General features: G+C 44.5%; 1 protein-coding gene across 1 annotated transcript in view; it reads left to right on the top strand.

Annotated features, from left to right (window-relative positions):
• The window catches only part of stk3 (serine/threonine kinase 3 (STE20 homolog, yeast)), a 391198-nt gene that overhangs the window by 252406 nt on the left and 123578 nt on the right, over window positions 1-15214 (top strand). The window contains exon 8 of the mRNA XM_078215647.1: window positions 5930-6055. Coding sequence (XP_078071773.1) covers window positions 5930-6055 — 126 coding nt within the window. The remainder of the gene's footprint in view (window positions 1-5929; window positions 6056-15214) is intronic.

Below are 15214 nucleotides of genomic sequence, written 5' to 3'. Positions count from 1 at the left end.
AAACTGCGGAGGCCCCCATTGGAGCCCGCCCCTTGGCACAGGTTGGTATTACCAAGGTGGCCCAGTTCCAACCTGGCAGTGTCAATGGGCAGTGCCTTGGGACATTGCAAGGGCACTGCTTGGCCATGTCCCTCTCCCCTGGAAGCTATACTTACTTTTGTACCCCCGGGGAGACCCCTCTGGACAGGCTCATGTCTGTGTAAACCTGTTATAATGATGTTGGTATAGTTTGAAGATATGGTGATGGGTCAAGATATGGCAGGGGTGGCAGGCAGGTTAATAATATTGAATTGAATGGAAGTCCATGCAAATCATGTCCATTATGGGCATGATACTGATGATGTTGTCTTCTGGATTTTGAGCCCCCATTGGAACCTCGCAGATGGCAAACGTGGGCTCTAGATACAGCCCTGTCAGTCTATTTTCACTTTTACTCCTTTTTAACTTATTTTCTCTTTACCTCTACTAGACCTTTCTCCATTGTCATGTCTCCTTTCAATTCTCCACTCTTAAATCCCCTATTGTTCCGATCCTCCTCCACCCCAACGCTTCAGTACTCCTCAACCTTCCTGCTCTCTTGCTGGCGTTCAGCTTTCCTCTGTGCATTTCTTGGCATCCTCCGATAGGCTCATTAAGGCATTCAGCCTTAATGCCTTCTGTTTACCCAACAGTGACCACAATTGCCCTATCCTGTCCTGTCTTCAGTCTTCCTGACCATTGAACTCACTTGGGGGTCTAACCTTGAATCATATAATCCTTACAGTGCAGAAGAAGACCAATTCAACCCATCGAGTCTGCACTGACTCTGTGACAGAGCATTCTACCCAGGCCCTATCCCCTTAACCCTGCTTATTTACCCTGCTAATCCCTCTAATCCACACATCCTGGGACACTAAGGGACAATTTAGCATGGCCAATCAACGTAACCCGCACATCTTTGGAGTGTGGGAGGAAACCGGAGCACCCGGAGGAAACTCACGTGGACATGGGAAGAATGCGCAAATTCCACACAAATAATCACCCAAGGCTTGATTCAAGCCTGGCTCCCTGGCACTGTGAGGCAGCAGTGCTAACCACTGTGCCAATCTTGCCAATCATCATCTTGACCAACTCACCACTGCTGACTTTGTGAACTCTGCAGCAGATCAGCTCTCACCGCCCGTTATGAATCTCCAACCAGAATGTCCATTATGATAATAAGGCCCTTACCATCCATGAATGTATTGTGGATGATTGCATCAACAATATGGCTTTAATGGAAACCTGGCTAAGGAGTGTAGACACCTTCTCACTTGATAAACCCTCACTGCCTGACTGTCACTTCCACCATTCAGCTTATTAAGAGCATCACAGTGGCGGTGTGGCATTTATCACTAATCATGGTCTGATTCCCTGCTGCTCTGGCACTTTCATCTCTTTTGAGCCTCTCACAGTGCTCCATCCCTATTGCCTCTTTCAAAATCATTGTTCTGTAACCCCGTCCCACATATAATAAAAATGAAGATTTCTTCATTGCTTTCCTCCCTTAGCCTTTGCACCAAATGACTTCTCACCCTCAGAAATTTCAACCTCCATCTCAACTCATCATGTTCTCTTTCCTCTGAGTTCACTGTCCTCTTATCAGCCTAAATCTCTTCCTCCATGTTAACTCCCCAATTCATATGACCGCCTTCTTAATTTTAATCTCGCATTCCCTTGCCAGTCCTATTGAATCAATTATAGATAAGACTACTAGAGTTACAGATGACATCTGTGGAAAGCTGAGAAACCTGCCAGAAACAGAGAGAAAAGAACATGAAGGGGAAGGAAGAAGCAAAGATTGAGTATGTGAAGGCAACATGTGTGTACAAATTGGATGCAAATTTAATGAAATTCTTAAAATCAGGCACGTAGCACCAAAAAAGTAATCAGGGTAATAGAAAAGGATGTTGGGGTGAGGATTTGTGTAGGACTTGAACTCATTGTTCAACATATCCCAGAAACACACTGGCAGAACAAAATGAGTGGAGTTGAAAGAAAAAGTTGAAATGGTTCATATTGACACAGGATGTGGACTAGCTAGGTTGCTGTTCAAGGAAGAAATGGAAAGCATACAGACTGCCCGGTGAAGGATGGAATTTGCATCCATGATAGAAAGATTAATGTTGTAAAATCTGAAATTGTTAAAGCAGCAGAGGGAAATCTGAGCTTATAGGTGGGTAGAATCTGGATGGTATTGAGGGGGGAGAATAGTATCAGGATGAGTGAATATTAATTTGATGCAGTTTGGAAATCAGGATTCTAAACTGCTTGCCAGCTGTCATTCATTGTGGTGTTTTGTGGCATATTGCATTCCCAGAAACAAACATTTGACAGTAGTATTAGTTATGATGCATAGTTGTGACAGTTGAGACTTGTGCAGAATAATGTGTGCATAACACAACATTAAGTGAAGTGAAATCTGTCGAGTTTTGAGCTCATTTCATTAAACATAATTATTACAATCTTTTGAATGTTTCAGTTGGAGCCCTGATTATATAGAAATCATTTTGAATTACTTCCAGACTTTTTATTATTGGAAGTGTTTCACTGACAATACATCATGAGCTTGGAGCATTGCGTGTTTTCAGTAGTCGGGTAGAAGAATCGCAATGCCACAGTGCCTGTTTAATTAATGTAGAAATTTAACCATTTAACTCTTAGTTCAGAAAACGTTGCATGATGTCTGCTATCAGTGTGGGGTAAAATATGTTCTTGGTCTTAGTAGTGGCTGGAGGTTAAAGATTCTTTTAAAAAAACTTTTAATCCACTTTGTCAGATTACCCTGTATCCCATGTGCATTTACCTTCTTTCATTTACAAGTCTCTCATGTGGGACCATGTCAAAGGCTTTGCTGAAATCCATACAAACTACATCAACTGTACTACCCTCGTCTACACGCCTGGTCACCTCCTCAAAAAATTCAGTCAAATTTGTTAAGCATGACCTCTCTCTGATGAAGCCATGCTGACTATCCCTGATAAAGCTTTGCTTCTCCAAGTGGAGATAGATGCTGTCCTTCAGAAGTTTCTCCAATAGTTTCCCTACCACTGAAGTCAGACTCACTGCTCTGTAGTTCCCCGGTTTTTCTCTACAAGCCTTCTTAAATAGCGGAACCACATTAGCTGTTCTCCAGTCATCTGGCACCTCTCCCATGACCAGAGAGGAATTGAAAATTTGGGTCTCCTCCCTTGCCTGCCACAGTAGCCTGGGGCACAATTCATCCGGACTTGGAGATTTATCCACTTTCAAGGCTGCCAACACTTACAATACCTTGTCCATCTCTATGTCAATTTGCTCAAGAACCTTACATTCTCTCTCCCGAATTCCATACCATCGCCCTCATTCTCTTGGGTGAAGACGGGTGTGAAGCATTCATTCAACACTCTATCAATGTCCTCTGGCTCCACCCACAGATTGCCCCTTTGGTCCCTAATAGGCCTTACTCTTTTCCTGGTTATCCTCTTCCCATTGATATACTTATATAATATCATGGGATTTTCTTTACTTTTACCAGCCAGAGCTTTCTCATATCCCCTCTTTGCTTTCCTAATTGATTTCTTAAGCTCCATTCTGCACTTTCTATACTTTACTAATGCCTCCACGGATTTGCTCCCCTTGAACTTGTTAAAAGCCTTTCTTTTTCTTCTCATCGTATCCTGAATATCTCTGGTCATCCATGGTTCTCTGGGTTTATTACTCCTTCCTATCACCCTTGAGGGAACATGCTGGGCTTGTACCCTCCCATTTCTTTTTTGAATGCCCCCCACTGCCCTTTTAGTAGATTTCCCCATTTGTAGCTGTTCTCGGTCTACCTTAGCCAGATCCTGCCTTATTATTAAAATCCACTGTCCCCCAATTCGAAACTTTTTTTTTCAACTTGTCTATTTCCTTGTCCATAACAAGCTTAAATTGTAATCTGAATGTTAATCTGATAACTTCACTTTCCTGTCTGTTCCCCATAACCCTCAACTCCCTGGTCAGTCAAAAATCTGTCAAACTCAACCCTGAATGATTCAGACTCCAGTGCTCTCGGTGGAAGAGAGTTCCAACGACCCTCTGAAAGCAATTCCTCCTTAAAACTCTTTAAAGGAGACCCTTTATCTTTACACTGTGCTGCCTTGTTCTAGATTCCCCCATGAGGGGAAAGATCCTCTCAGTATCTACCCTGTCAAAACCCCCTCCGAATCTTTTCTGTTTCAATAGGGCCACCTCTCATTCTTCTAAAATCCATAGAAGATAGCGTAGGCCCAACCTGCTCAACCTTTCCTCATAAGACAACTTCTTCATCTCAGAAATTTAGTGAACCTTCCCTCTTGCCTCCAGTGCAATTATATCCTTCCTTAAGCTGTGGTCTCACTCAACGCTCAAGAAGCTCAACACCATCCAGGACAAAGCAGACCGCTACTCCTTCCACCAACATTCAATCCCTCCACCACCAACAAAAGGTGGCAGCTGTGTACACCATCTACATGATATATTGCAGGAACTCACCAAGGTTCCTCAGGCAGCATCTTCCAAACCCACTACCATCTAGAAGGATGAAAGCAGCAGATACCTGGGAACACCACCACCTGGAGGTTCCCCTCCAAATCACTCACCATCCTAACATGGAAATGTATTGCTGTTCCTTCATTGTTGCTGGGTCAAAATCTTGGAATTCCCTCCCTAACAGCACTGTGGGTATACCTACACCACAGCAGCAGTTCAAGAAAGCAGCTCACAACCACTTTCTGAAGGGCAACTAGGGATGGGCAATAAATTCTGGTCTAACCAGGGAATCCCACATCCAGTAAATGAATGAAAAAAAAACTGACTGGGCTACCTGTTCGGCCACCATTTAATAAGTTCATGGCTAATCTGAATTATGAATATGTTTTGGATTTTTTTCCCTCCCATACTTGGAAGTATTTGTAATAAAGAGGAAAAAATGTCAGTACAATAGAAAATACGATGTTACAATCATCATCAAGAATATTCGTGATCATAATATGGGACAGCCATTTTTATGATTTGTTATCACCCATAATTAATACTGGTGAAACTGTTCAGGAGCCTTTTGTTTCTCTCTTCCTTGTCTCTCCACTCCTCCAGAAAGCATTCTCGCCCTTAACATGGTGAAACGTCATGATACAGTTCCAATCTGAGCTAGCAGTCCTCTGCCACCTCATTAAAGAAGTTGTTCTTCATGCATACATCTGATTAATAGCTGTCGGAGTCTATTTTCGTGACACAGCCAGTGTCAGGCGGCACGGTAGCACAGTGGTTAGCACTGCTGCTTCACAGCTCCAGGGTCCTGGGTTCGATTCCCGGCTCGGGTCACTGTCTGTGTGGAGTTTGCGCACATTCTCCTCGTGTCTGCGTGGGTTTCCTCCGGGTGCTCCGGTTTCCTCCCACAGTCCAAAGATGTGCGGGTTAGGTTGATTGGCCAGGTTAAAAATTGCCCCTTAGAGTCCTGGGATGTGTAGGTTAGAGGGATTAGCGGGTAAATATGTGGGGGTAGGGCCTGGGTGGGATTGTGGTCGGTGCAGACTCGATGGGCCGAATGGCCTCCTTCTGCACTGTAGGGTTTCTATGTTTCTATGTTTTCTATGTTTCTTTCTAACTATGCCCTTACCAGGCAGCAATGCAGACCCAATTTCAAAAGAGATCAGATATTGAAATCAATTCAGAATCTACGTTGTCACTTCAAATGACCCTGTAAAAAGCAAGTATTGGTCTGCTACAGTATGTATTTACTTATTGAGCCAATAGGCAGCCCGGGATGCCTGTTATTCACTATTACTTGTCTTTTTCAAGGAAAATGTATTGCAAGTGCTATGTCAATATGCACTTCATCAGATTGTTTGGAAGTGTTGAGAGTTAACCGTGCTTGTTAATCAGTTTGCTACATTTCTTTCTCTTGCTGCAGCACAATTTCATTAAAAATGCAAAATCTGTGTCAATTCTGAGAGATTTAATCATTGAAGCAATGGAAATCAAAGCAAAAAGACACCAGGAACAGCAAAGAGAGCTTGAAGAAGAAGATGAGAACTCAGTAAGTGCGGCAATGACTTGTTCTAACTATACCTTGTTTATTTAATTTTATTTATCACAGTACATTTGTGCAAGTATGACTTGATTGAGCTTATTCCCAAAAGCTGTCTTTTGAACTAATTCAAAATAATTATGTTCATTTTTATTTAACATTGCTTTCATTCCTGCCTTGGTATATCTCTGGTTTCCACGCCCATGTCATCTGGAGTCAAGGGGATAAACAGCTTGCACCCAGGAATCTTTTTCTATTCCATTCTATAATTGTTCATTAGTTAGCCTCGTGACTTCAAATGTTGCATCAATTTGAGTTCTTAAAAATTCATTTATGGGATGTGGGCGTCACTGGCTAGGGTGTTTGTTAGTGCTGTCCATAGATCCATAGAATCCTTACAGTTAGAAAGAGGCCATTCAGCCGAGTCTATTTTAAAAGACGTGATAACAGAACATTTTGAAAGCAGTAACGGGATTGGACAAAGCAAATCATGCTTAATAAATCAATTTTATTTATTCATTTATTATGGCTCACTCAGTGCTATGCTGCTGGCCTCTCCAGCTGGAATAGGTCCCACCTAGTGAACTTCAGTGTGATTCATGCTGAGGCACTTTGCACTGCACAGAGTGTGGGTGATTGTTTTTGAAACTGCCACTGAGAAAACCAGAATAATTTACTCCAGTTTTCAAGTGAATTCAAGACTTAGAATTTTTTTGGGAGAATCGTTCCCCCCACATCTTTTTCTTTTTGTGCAAAACCCACAACCCCTGACATAGTTTGGACATTACACATCTCCCTCAAGGGTCCCTTACCACGTCAGGTGTCTGGTCACACACCCCCCAACCCACAACCCCATGGTAGTCCTCCTCCCTTGGCTTCTCCATCAAGATTCCAACCACTTCTCAACCCGCTTGGGTTTCACCTCCCCTTTTCCCGTGCGATCCTCCCCCTGCACTACCCGGCCCTAAACGCCAGGACTTATAATATGGGTTCTACGGATTCGTGAAGGGCAAGTCGTGCCTCACAAATTTGATTGAATTTTTTGAGGAGGTAACTAAGTGTGTTGATGAATGTAGGGCAGTTGATGTCATATACATGGATTTTAGTAAGGCGTTTGATAAGATCCCCCATGGTCGGCTTATGATGAAAGTAAGGAGGTGTGGGATAGAGGGAAAGTTGGCCGATTGGATAGGTAACTGGCCGTCTGATCGAAGACAGAGGGTGGTGGTGGATGGAAAATTTTCAGACTGGAGGCAGGTTGCTAGCGGAGTGCCACAGGGATCAGTGCTTGGTCCTCTGCTATTTGTGATTTTTATCAATGACTTGGAGGAGGGGGCTGAAGGGTGAATCAGTAAATTTGCTGATGACACCAAGATTGGTGGAGTAGTGGATGAGCTGGAGGGCTGTTGTAGACTGCAAAGAGACATAGGTAGGATGCAAAGCTGGGCTGAAAAATGGCAGATGGAGTTTAACCCTGATAAATGTGAGGTGATTAATTTTGGTAGGACAAATTTAAATGTGGATTACAGGGTCAAAGGTAGGATTCTGAAGACTGTGGAGGAACAGAGAGATCTTGGGGTCCATATCCACAGATCGCTGAAGGTTGCCACTCAAGTGGATAGAGCTGTGAAGAAGGCCTATAGTGTGTTAGCTTTTATTAACAGGGGGTTGGAGTTTAAGAGCCGTGGGGTTATGCTGCAACTGTACAGGACCTTGGTGAGACCACATTTGGAATATTGTGTGCAGTTCTGGTCACCTCACTATAAGAAGGATGTGGAAACGATGGAAAGAGTGCAAAGGAGATTTACCAGGAAGCTGCCTGGTTTGGAGGGTAGGTCTTATGAGGAAAGGTTGAGGGAGCTAGGGCTGTTCTCTCTGGAGCAGAGGAGGTTGAGGGGAGACTTAATAGAGGATTATAAAATGATGAAGGGGATAGATATAGTGAACGTTCAAAGACTATTTCCTCGGGTGGATGAAGCTATTACAAGGGGGCATAACTATAGGGTTCATGGTGGTAGATATAGGAAGGATGTCCAAGGTAGGTTCTTTACTCAGAGAGTGGTTGGGGTGTGGAATGGACTGCCTGCAGTGATAGTGGAGTCAGACACTTTAGGAACATTTAAGCGGTTATTGGATAGGCACATGGAGCACACCAGGATGATAGGGAGTGGGATAGCTTGATCTTGGTTTCAGATAAAGCTCGGCACAACATCGTGGGCCGAAGGGCCTGTTCTGTGCTGTACTGTTCTATGTTCTATGTACTTATAGTGCCAGCCCTGGTTATTGGTGCCGTTGGTACTACATTGCTGCCAGCCGTCAGATTGGCTGGCAGATCTCTGATGTAGGAGGGGCTGAAGTCCTGTCTCCAGCTAATCAACTCTCCTCTGTAGGGCTGCTGTGATTGGTGGGGCTACATTCCCTCCTAACTATTTGGCTGGTGGGATGAAAAAGCCTGCCATGCAGAAAGTCCTTCCCATGAAGAAGTTATTGAAATTGTAAAACTGATTTGCATGTCAAAAGGAAAGCTTTTCCATCTGTACCTTTTTCTATTCATTCATGGGACATGGGCGTCGCTCGCTGGCCAGCATTTATTGCCCATCCCTAGTTGCCCTTGAGAAGGTGGTGGAGAGCCGCCTTCTTGAATCGCTGCAGTCCATATGCTACGGGTTGACTAACAGTGCCATTCGGGAGGGAATTCCGGGACTTGAACCAGCGACCTGGTCATTCATTGGCTTCATTTTTAAATGTATAGATTTTAAAGTTGCTTTGAATGAACAAACCAAAAATTTATCTTGCATTTTTCTTAAAATTAATAATCACGCAGAATGGCAACTTTCTCAAAATGTAAACAACTTTTAATTCAGTCATACTATAAATGTCCAAAAGTGGATTCATTTAAAAGATACACTCAATAGCTAATTGAGAGCAGTTAATAAATGAATAGGTATAGCATCCTGAAATTATCGTTACACAGATGATGGGTAACTAAGGAGATGGGAATGCATTCTGACAAAATGGTATGTTTTGATAGCTGTACTGCTCTGTTGAGGTAATTGTGCAGGCTGTTTAAATTAAGAAAAAATACAAGCAGTGTCCTACAGAAGGTTAATTCCAATATCAAAGTTTAAATGTTAGTTTAAGCATTACTACACGTGGTTGCTTTTTTCCCTTATGTGTTTTGTGAGGTATGATGTGAATCTAATATCCAGTGTGAGCAACTGCACCGTATGGATCTGTTGCCTGGCAGCTTGCAGGAACATTTTTAAGTATTTATACCACTGGACCCTCAAAGGGATGGACTGATAATTTCTGCTTTATCTGCCAATCTTGAGGTGTTCTGTGGGTTTACTTTGGGATAAGTGCATTTGCTGCCATTAACAGTTAAAGGTAATGGAACAAGACTGATACAAATAAGGAAACTACAAAATGGACAACAAGACTTATTGTCCTAATGATGTATTTTCTTTAACCAGTGATACAAGTGGGGAGACAGTTGTGTAGCAGTGTACATCACCGTTGAAGGGCAGAGGGATTGAAGAATATGTTTGAGCATATGCTTAAGCACAAAACAAGGAGTACCTTACAAACACTGAAAATCTTGCTGGCAGACATTGATTGCCAAGGAGAGTTTCAGTGATTGAAAGCAGCTGATGCAATTGTAAGCCATTTTCAACCATTAGAAATTAAAAGGTGGCACAGGAAACGACCTGAGGTTTTTTTTTAACAATAAGTTTATAAAGTTTGGTGTACATTACTAATTGTGGGACCACCTATCCAAGCAATATCTTGAGTGCCACAAACATGCCAAATGAACAACAGTGGTTTACATCAAAGTGTGATGAAGACGGCACTATTCCATTGTAAATCCTGCAGCTTAACTGGTGTATTAGTGGTTTGAGTCAGACTGTAGTTACTTTTACAGCATCCTCAATTTTAAAAGGGAATCAAATGTACATCAGTAACATGATTATTACCTCCATCATCGTTAACGAAAATAATTTTTTTTCTGGAAGTTCAGTGCACAAATATCCAATTGAAAAAAAAGTCCAATGGAACAAATCATATTTGTCAAATAAAAATCTGTACAAGATAGCCTTATTACTGAGGTTTCCAACATTATTTCTGTTAGCTTGTCTTTTAAGTATATGAAATGTAAAATCAAATAAAATCAATGGGCGGCACGGTGGCACAGTGGTTAGCACAGCTGCCTCACAGCGGCAGGGACCCAGGTTTTATTCCCGATTTGGGTCACTGTCTGTGTGGAGTTTGCACGTTCTCCCGTGTCTGCGTGGGTTTCCTCCAGGTGCTCCGATTTCCTCCCACTGTCTGAAAGATGTGCTAGTTAGGTGTATCGGCCATGCTAAATTCTCCCTCAGTGTACCCGAACAGGCGCCGGAGTGTGGTGACTAGGGGATTTTCACAGTAACTTCATTGCAGTGTTAATGTAAACCTACTTGTGACACTAATAAATAAACTTTAACTTTAGTATAGCATTTTGAAGGAAAAAATAATGAGATGAATGAGTGGGCCAGTAGTTCTAGCAATAATGCTTTGTTCTCCCATCCAGAGGACCTTGAATCACATCTTTGACTGGTATGTGCACATCTTGCCAGTTTTTAGATTTGCTGCTGGATAAAACACTGCAGGCAATTGATTGCTTCATCTCAGTGAGGTTTGCCAAGTATGTTTTACATTATGTCCAGCAACTAATGTCACATTATGAATCTAGCTTGTGGAGCTTTTACTTATAGGTAAAATATAGCCGTGCCTTCCATACTGTGCACATGCACATTGGTAAATTCTCTAGTTTGAGATTGATGAACAAGCAAAGGTACAACCGAGTGCCTCAACTCCATGAATGATACATGCAGTTCTTCTTACATGATCTCATGAGACCCCTTCTTGAATCTGGATGAAATCATCGTAGAGATCATAGAAACCCTACAGTACAGAAAGAGGCCATTTGGCCCATCGAGTCTGCACCGACCACAATCCCACCCAGGCCCTACCCCCATATCCCTACATATTTCACCCACTAACCCCTCTAACCTACGCATCTCAGGACACTAAGGGGCAATTTTAGCATGGCCCATCAACCTAACCCGCACATCTTTGGACTGTGGGAGGAAACTGGAGCACCCGGAGGAAATCCACGCAGACATGAGGAGAATGTGCAAACTCCACACAGACAGTGACCCAAGCCGGGAATCGAACCCAGGTCCCTGGAGCTGTGAAGCAGCAGTGCTAACCACTGTGCTACCGTGCTGCCCTGTGTTCAGGAGGGCTGTGACATCGTGGGGCAAAAGTCCCTCCTCCACTTTCTACCATTTTCCTGAGGCCAGTTAGAGAGCATGCCTTTCCAACTTCACTCCTATTAATAAAGTAATTTAGATCATTGTGTACTCATTAAGAACCCATTCCCCAATAAGTTTCCAGTTTTCAGTTTAGCAGCTGTTGGGAATCAGAGCAGCTCAATGGAGTGCGTGGACAGGGTTGGCTGCCAGCCTGTGTGAGGAGACGCAGTTCAAAGTGGCAGCACGGAGGTTGAGCATGGCAGAAGGGTCTTATTTTTTATATAAAAAATAACTGGTTTTAAAAATGCATTACCAGCATTCACTGGTATATCCTGCTGTCCTCCAAAATGTGGGAAATTTGAACTTTAGCAACTTCCCACCTAAAACATTAATGTCTGGGGCAGACTATGGCTCTGATGTCCCACCTCTATTCCTGCATGCTGGCCACTAATTGGATGTGGAGATGCTGGCGTTGGACTGGGGTAAACACAGTAAAAAGTCTCACAACACCAGGTTAAAGTCCAACAGGTTTATTTGATAGCAAAATTGGATGGCAGACCTATCTCTCGAGTCTGCTTTCTGAGAGGCCAGCAACAGACATGGATTTGTGACTCCTGGAATTTAATCTTTGATTTGATTTGATTTATTATTTTCACATGTATCGGTATACAGTGAAAAGTATTGTTTCTTGTGCGCTATACAAAGCATACTGTACATATAGAGAAGGAAAAGAGAGAGTACAGAATGTAGTGTTACAGTCATAGCTAGCGTGTAGAGAAAGATCAACTATGGGCCCGATTTTACCAAATTTTCTGGGCGTGAAATCGTGGTAAAGTTGGGCGTCGGGCCTAAAATGCGGTCCAGACCCGACCCAAGGCCAATCGCGCCTTTACCAACGGCCGATCCGGCGCACGCCCGAATTGGCCAGCGGGCCGATTTAAATGCATTTGCATGCATTTAAATCGGCATAATGAAGCCTGCGCCCAATTTACCCAAGGATTCCCACTTTAAGAGGCTCCAATCCAATCGGCCCCCCCCCCGGGAAGAGACGTCATCCTACATCAGGACCCCCAGAGCAAGGCCAGGATCACAAGATGCTTTCAACGGACACCAGCAATCAAGGGGGGGGGGGTAGGATGACGTATCTTCCCTGGTGGGGGCGCGGGGGGGGGGGGGGGTGGGTAGGGGGGATGTGACACCTCTTCCCTGAGGGGGGGTAGGGGGGATGTGACATCTCCTCCCTGAGGGGGAGGGGGTGTGACGTCTCTTCCCTGAAGGGGGTGGGGGGGGGGGTGACGTCTCTTCCCTGAAGGGGGGGTTAGGGGGGGATGTGACATCTCTTACCTGAGGGGGGGTTAGGGGGGGATGTGACATCTCTTCCCTGAGGGGGGGGATGTGACATCTCTTCCCTGAGGGGGAGTTAGGGGGGGATGTGACATCTCTTCCCTGAGGGGAGGGGGGGGGATGTGACGTCTCTTCCCTGAGGGGGGGTGGGGGGGACGTGACGTCTCTTCCCTGAAAGGGGGGGGGGAGGGGGGTAGGGGGGGGATGTGACATCTCTTCCCTGAGGGAGGGGGGTAGGGGGATGTGACACCTCTTCCCTGAGGGGGTGTGGTGGGGGGGGTGGGGGATGTGACATCTCTTCCCTGGCCGGGGGGGGGGATGTGGCGTCTCTTCCCTGAGGGGGGGAAGGGAGGGGGATGTGACGTCTCTGCCCCAGGGAAGAGACATCACATCCCCCCCACCCCCCTTCAGGGAAGAGAAGTCAGATACCCCCCCCCCCCCCCCCCCAGGGCAGAGACGTCACATCCCAACACCCACCCCCCCAGGGAAAGTCAAAGGCAACGCAGACAGCAGTGCTGTCAGCACTGCCTTTGACCTTCGCGCTCGGGCGCGCTGAGTGCTGGCGGCTTCGAACTGCGCATGCGCAGTTCGGTGCTCCGACAGATGCAAATGCTCGAGACCCCGCTCACTGGACCCGCACCAAATAAAGGCGTATGGGGGCGCTGGAGCGCGGCTGCCGGGCGCGGGTCTGATTCACGGCTGCACCCGGCACTTAGAGCCGATTTGGTCAAATCGGCCCCTTAGTGTGAGGTAGCTCCATTCAAAATTCTGTTGGCAGCAGGGAAGAAACAGTTCTTGAGTCGGTTGGTACATGTCCTCAGACTTTTGTATCTTTTTCCCGACGGAAGAAGGTGGAAGAGAAAATGCCTAGGGTGTGTGGAGTCCTTGATTATGCTGGCTGCTTTTCCAAGGCAGCGGGAAGTGTCAATGGGTGGGAAGCTGGTTTGCGTGATGGACTGGGCTTCGTTGACGACCCAATCTGCCTCCCAATTCCTGCTTCCAAGGGAAAAGTCCATCCCCTGGTCTTCTGTGCCTATTTTAAATTGCCAGACAAAGATTGACGTTCTCTTGTATCACATGCGACAACTTGTGCAAATTGCTTTCTTATCAAACCAGAGAGATAACAATGTTTTCAGAGCAGAAACTCTCCAGAGGTGAGGTATATTCTGCTAAATTGTCACACACTTGGAAATGTTATCAAAGAAGATACTTCGGGAATCAATGAATGGTTATAACACAGGTGGCAATGAGTAAATTTCCAGCTGGGAGGATGGCTGTCTGGATTGCACATTATTTTCTCACTGCTTAATTTCCAATTTGGGTGAGTAAGGCTCCTTGTCAGGGGTACAAAGTCAGAAAATTACTCTCCAACGTTTTTCTCCGTCCCACAACGTTTGTCCTGCTCTAGAACTGCAGGGTAGAAGCAAGATTTTTGCTCTTCTCTGATTTAATGAAGTAAGTCTCCAATGACGTGATTACAAACAGCAGATTGTAAGCAGCTTTCTTATCCATGCTTCACATGGATGAGTTCAACACACAATGTATTTTTCAGTCAATTTATAGCAACAATTTTTGAAGATTAAATAGTGTAAGTGAGAGACAGTGTTAATTTTGCAGCCATCTCACGTTGGCATTTGTATCATGGAACATGTGAGTGAAGCATACTGAAAGGAGGTTGGATAGAAAGGAGGTGGGGCACAGCAGTACAGTACGTGGAGCAAGAAGGAATGAAGATACTGTACAAATACTTTGAGTCACATTATCCTTAATAGCCATTGATGGCTGATTAATTTGTTAAAGATGCCTAATTCTAAGAAAAAACTGTCACACTTTTGTATTTTACTTGTACCACTGTGCTTACAATTGTTTCAATTATTCGTTGAAAAATTTAACTGGATAGGCATACATGTTCCCCTTATGCAGATTTCCAGTTTGATTACTTGGATCTTGCTAGCAACAGAACAATTAACTGTTGATTGCATAGCTTGCTACTGTATGCACATATTGCTCATGTGAACAGAGACAGAGCATCACTGAAGACAGCTAGTGAACCTTTAAGTCTTAGTAAATAACTGGCTGTCCTTTTAACAAAATCACTTTGAGTCCCTTGTTGTACATGGAGGTTACTCCCCACCTCCCACACCCAGATTCTACAATATTGCTATAGCAAGCTCTGTCAAATAGACACATCTGATGTATAATTGAACCAAAAGCCTAACTCCTTCCTGAGGGAAAGATCTATGAATTGAATAGCCGTGACAGGAGGGGGTAGGGGGTAGGTGGAAGTGGGGTGGAGGAGATGCAGCTTAATCATAGAATCCTACAGTGCAGAAGGAGGCCATTCGACCTATCGAGTCTGCACCGACCACAATCCCACCAAGGCTGTATCTCCATAACCCCATGCATTTACCCTAGCTAGTCCCCTTGACACTAAGGGACAATTTAGCATGGCCAAATTCCTTGGAGTTTGTTTGGAGAAGTGTCTTTGTGCAATGTGGCCATTGGCTTACCATAGTCATGTATTCTCTGA

Source organism: Mustelus asterias, chromosome 7 (genome assembly GCF_964213995.1).
Source record: "Mustelus asterias chromosome 7, sMusAst1.hap1.1, whole genome shotgun sequence".
Lineage (NCBI taxonomy): Eukaryota > Metazoa > Chordata > Chondrichthyes > Carcharhiniformes > Triakidae > Mustelus > Mustelus asterias.
The sequence above is the reverse complement of the archived record's forward strand: the minus strand, read 5'-3'. Positions and strand labels throughout refer to the sequence as shown.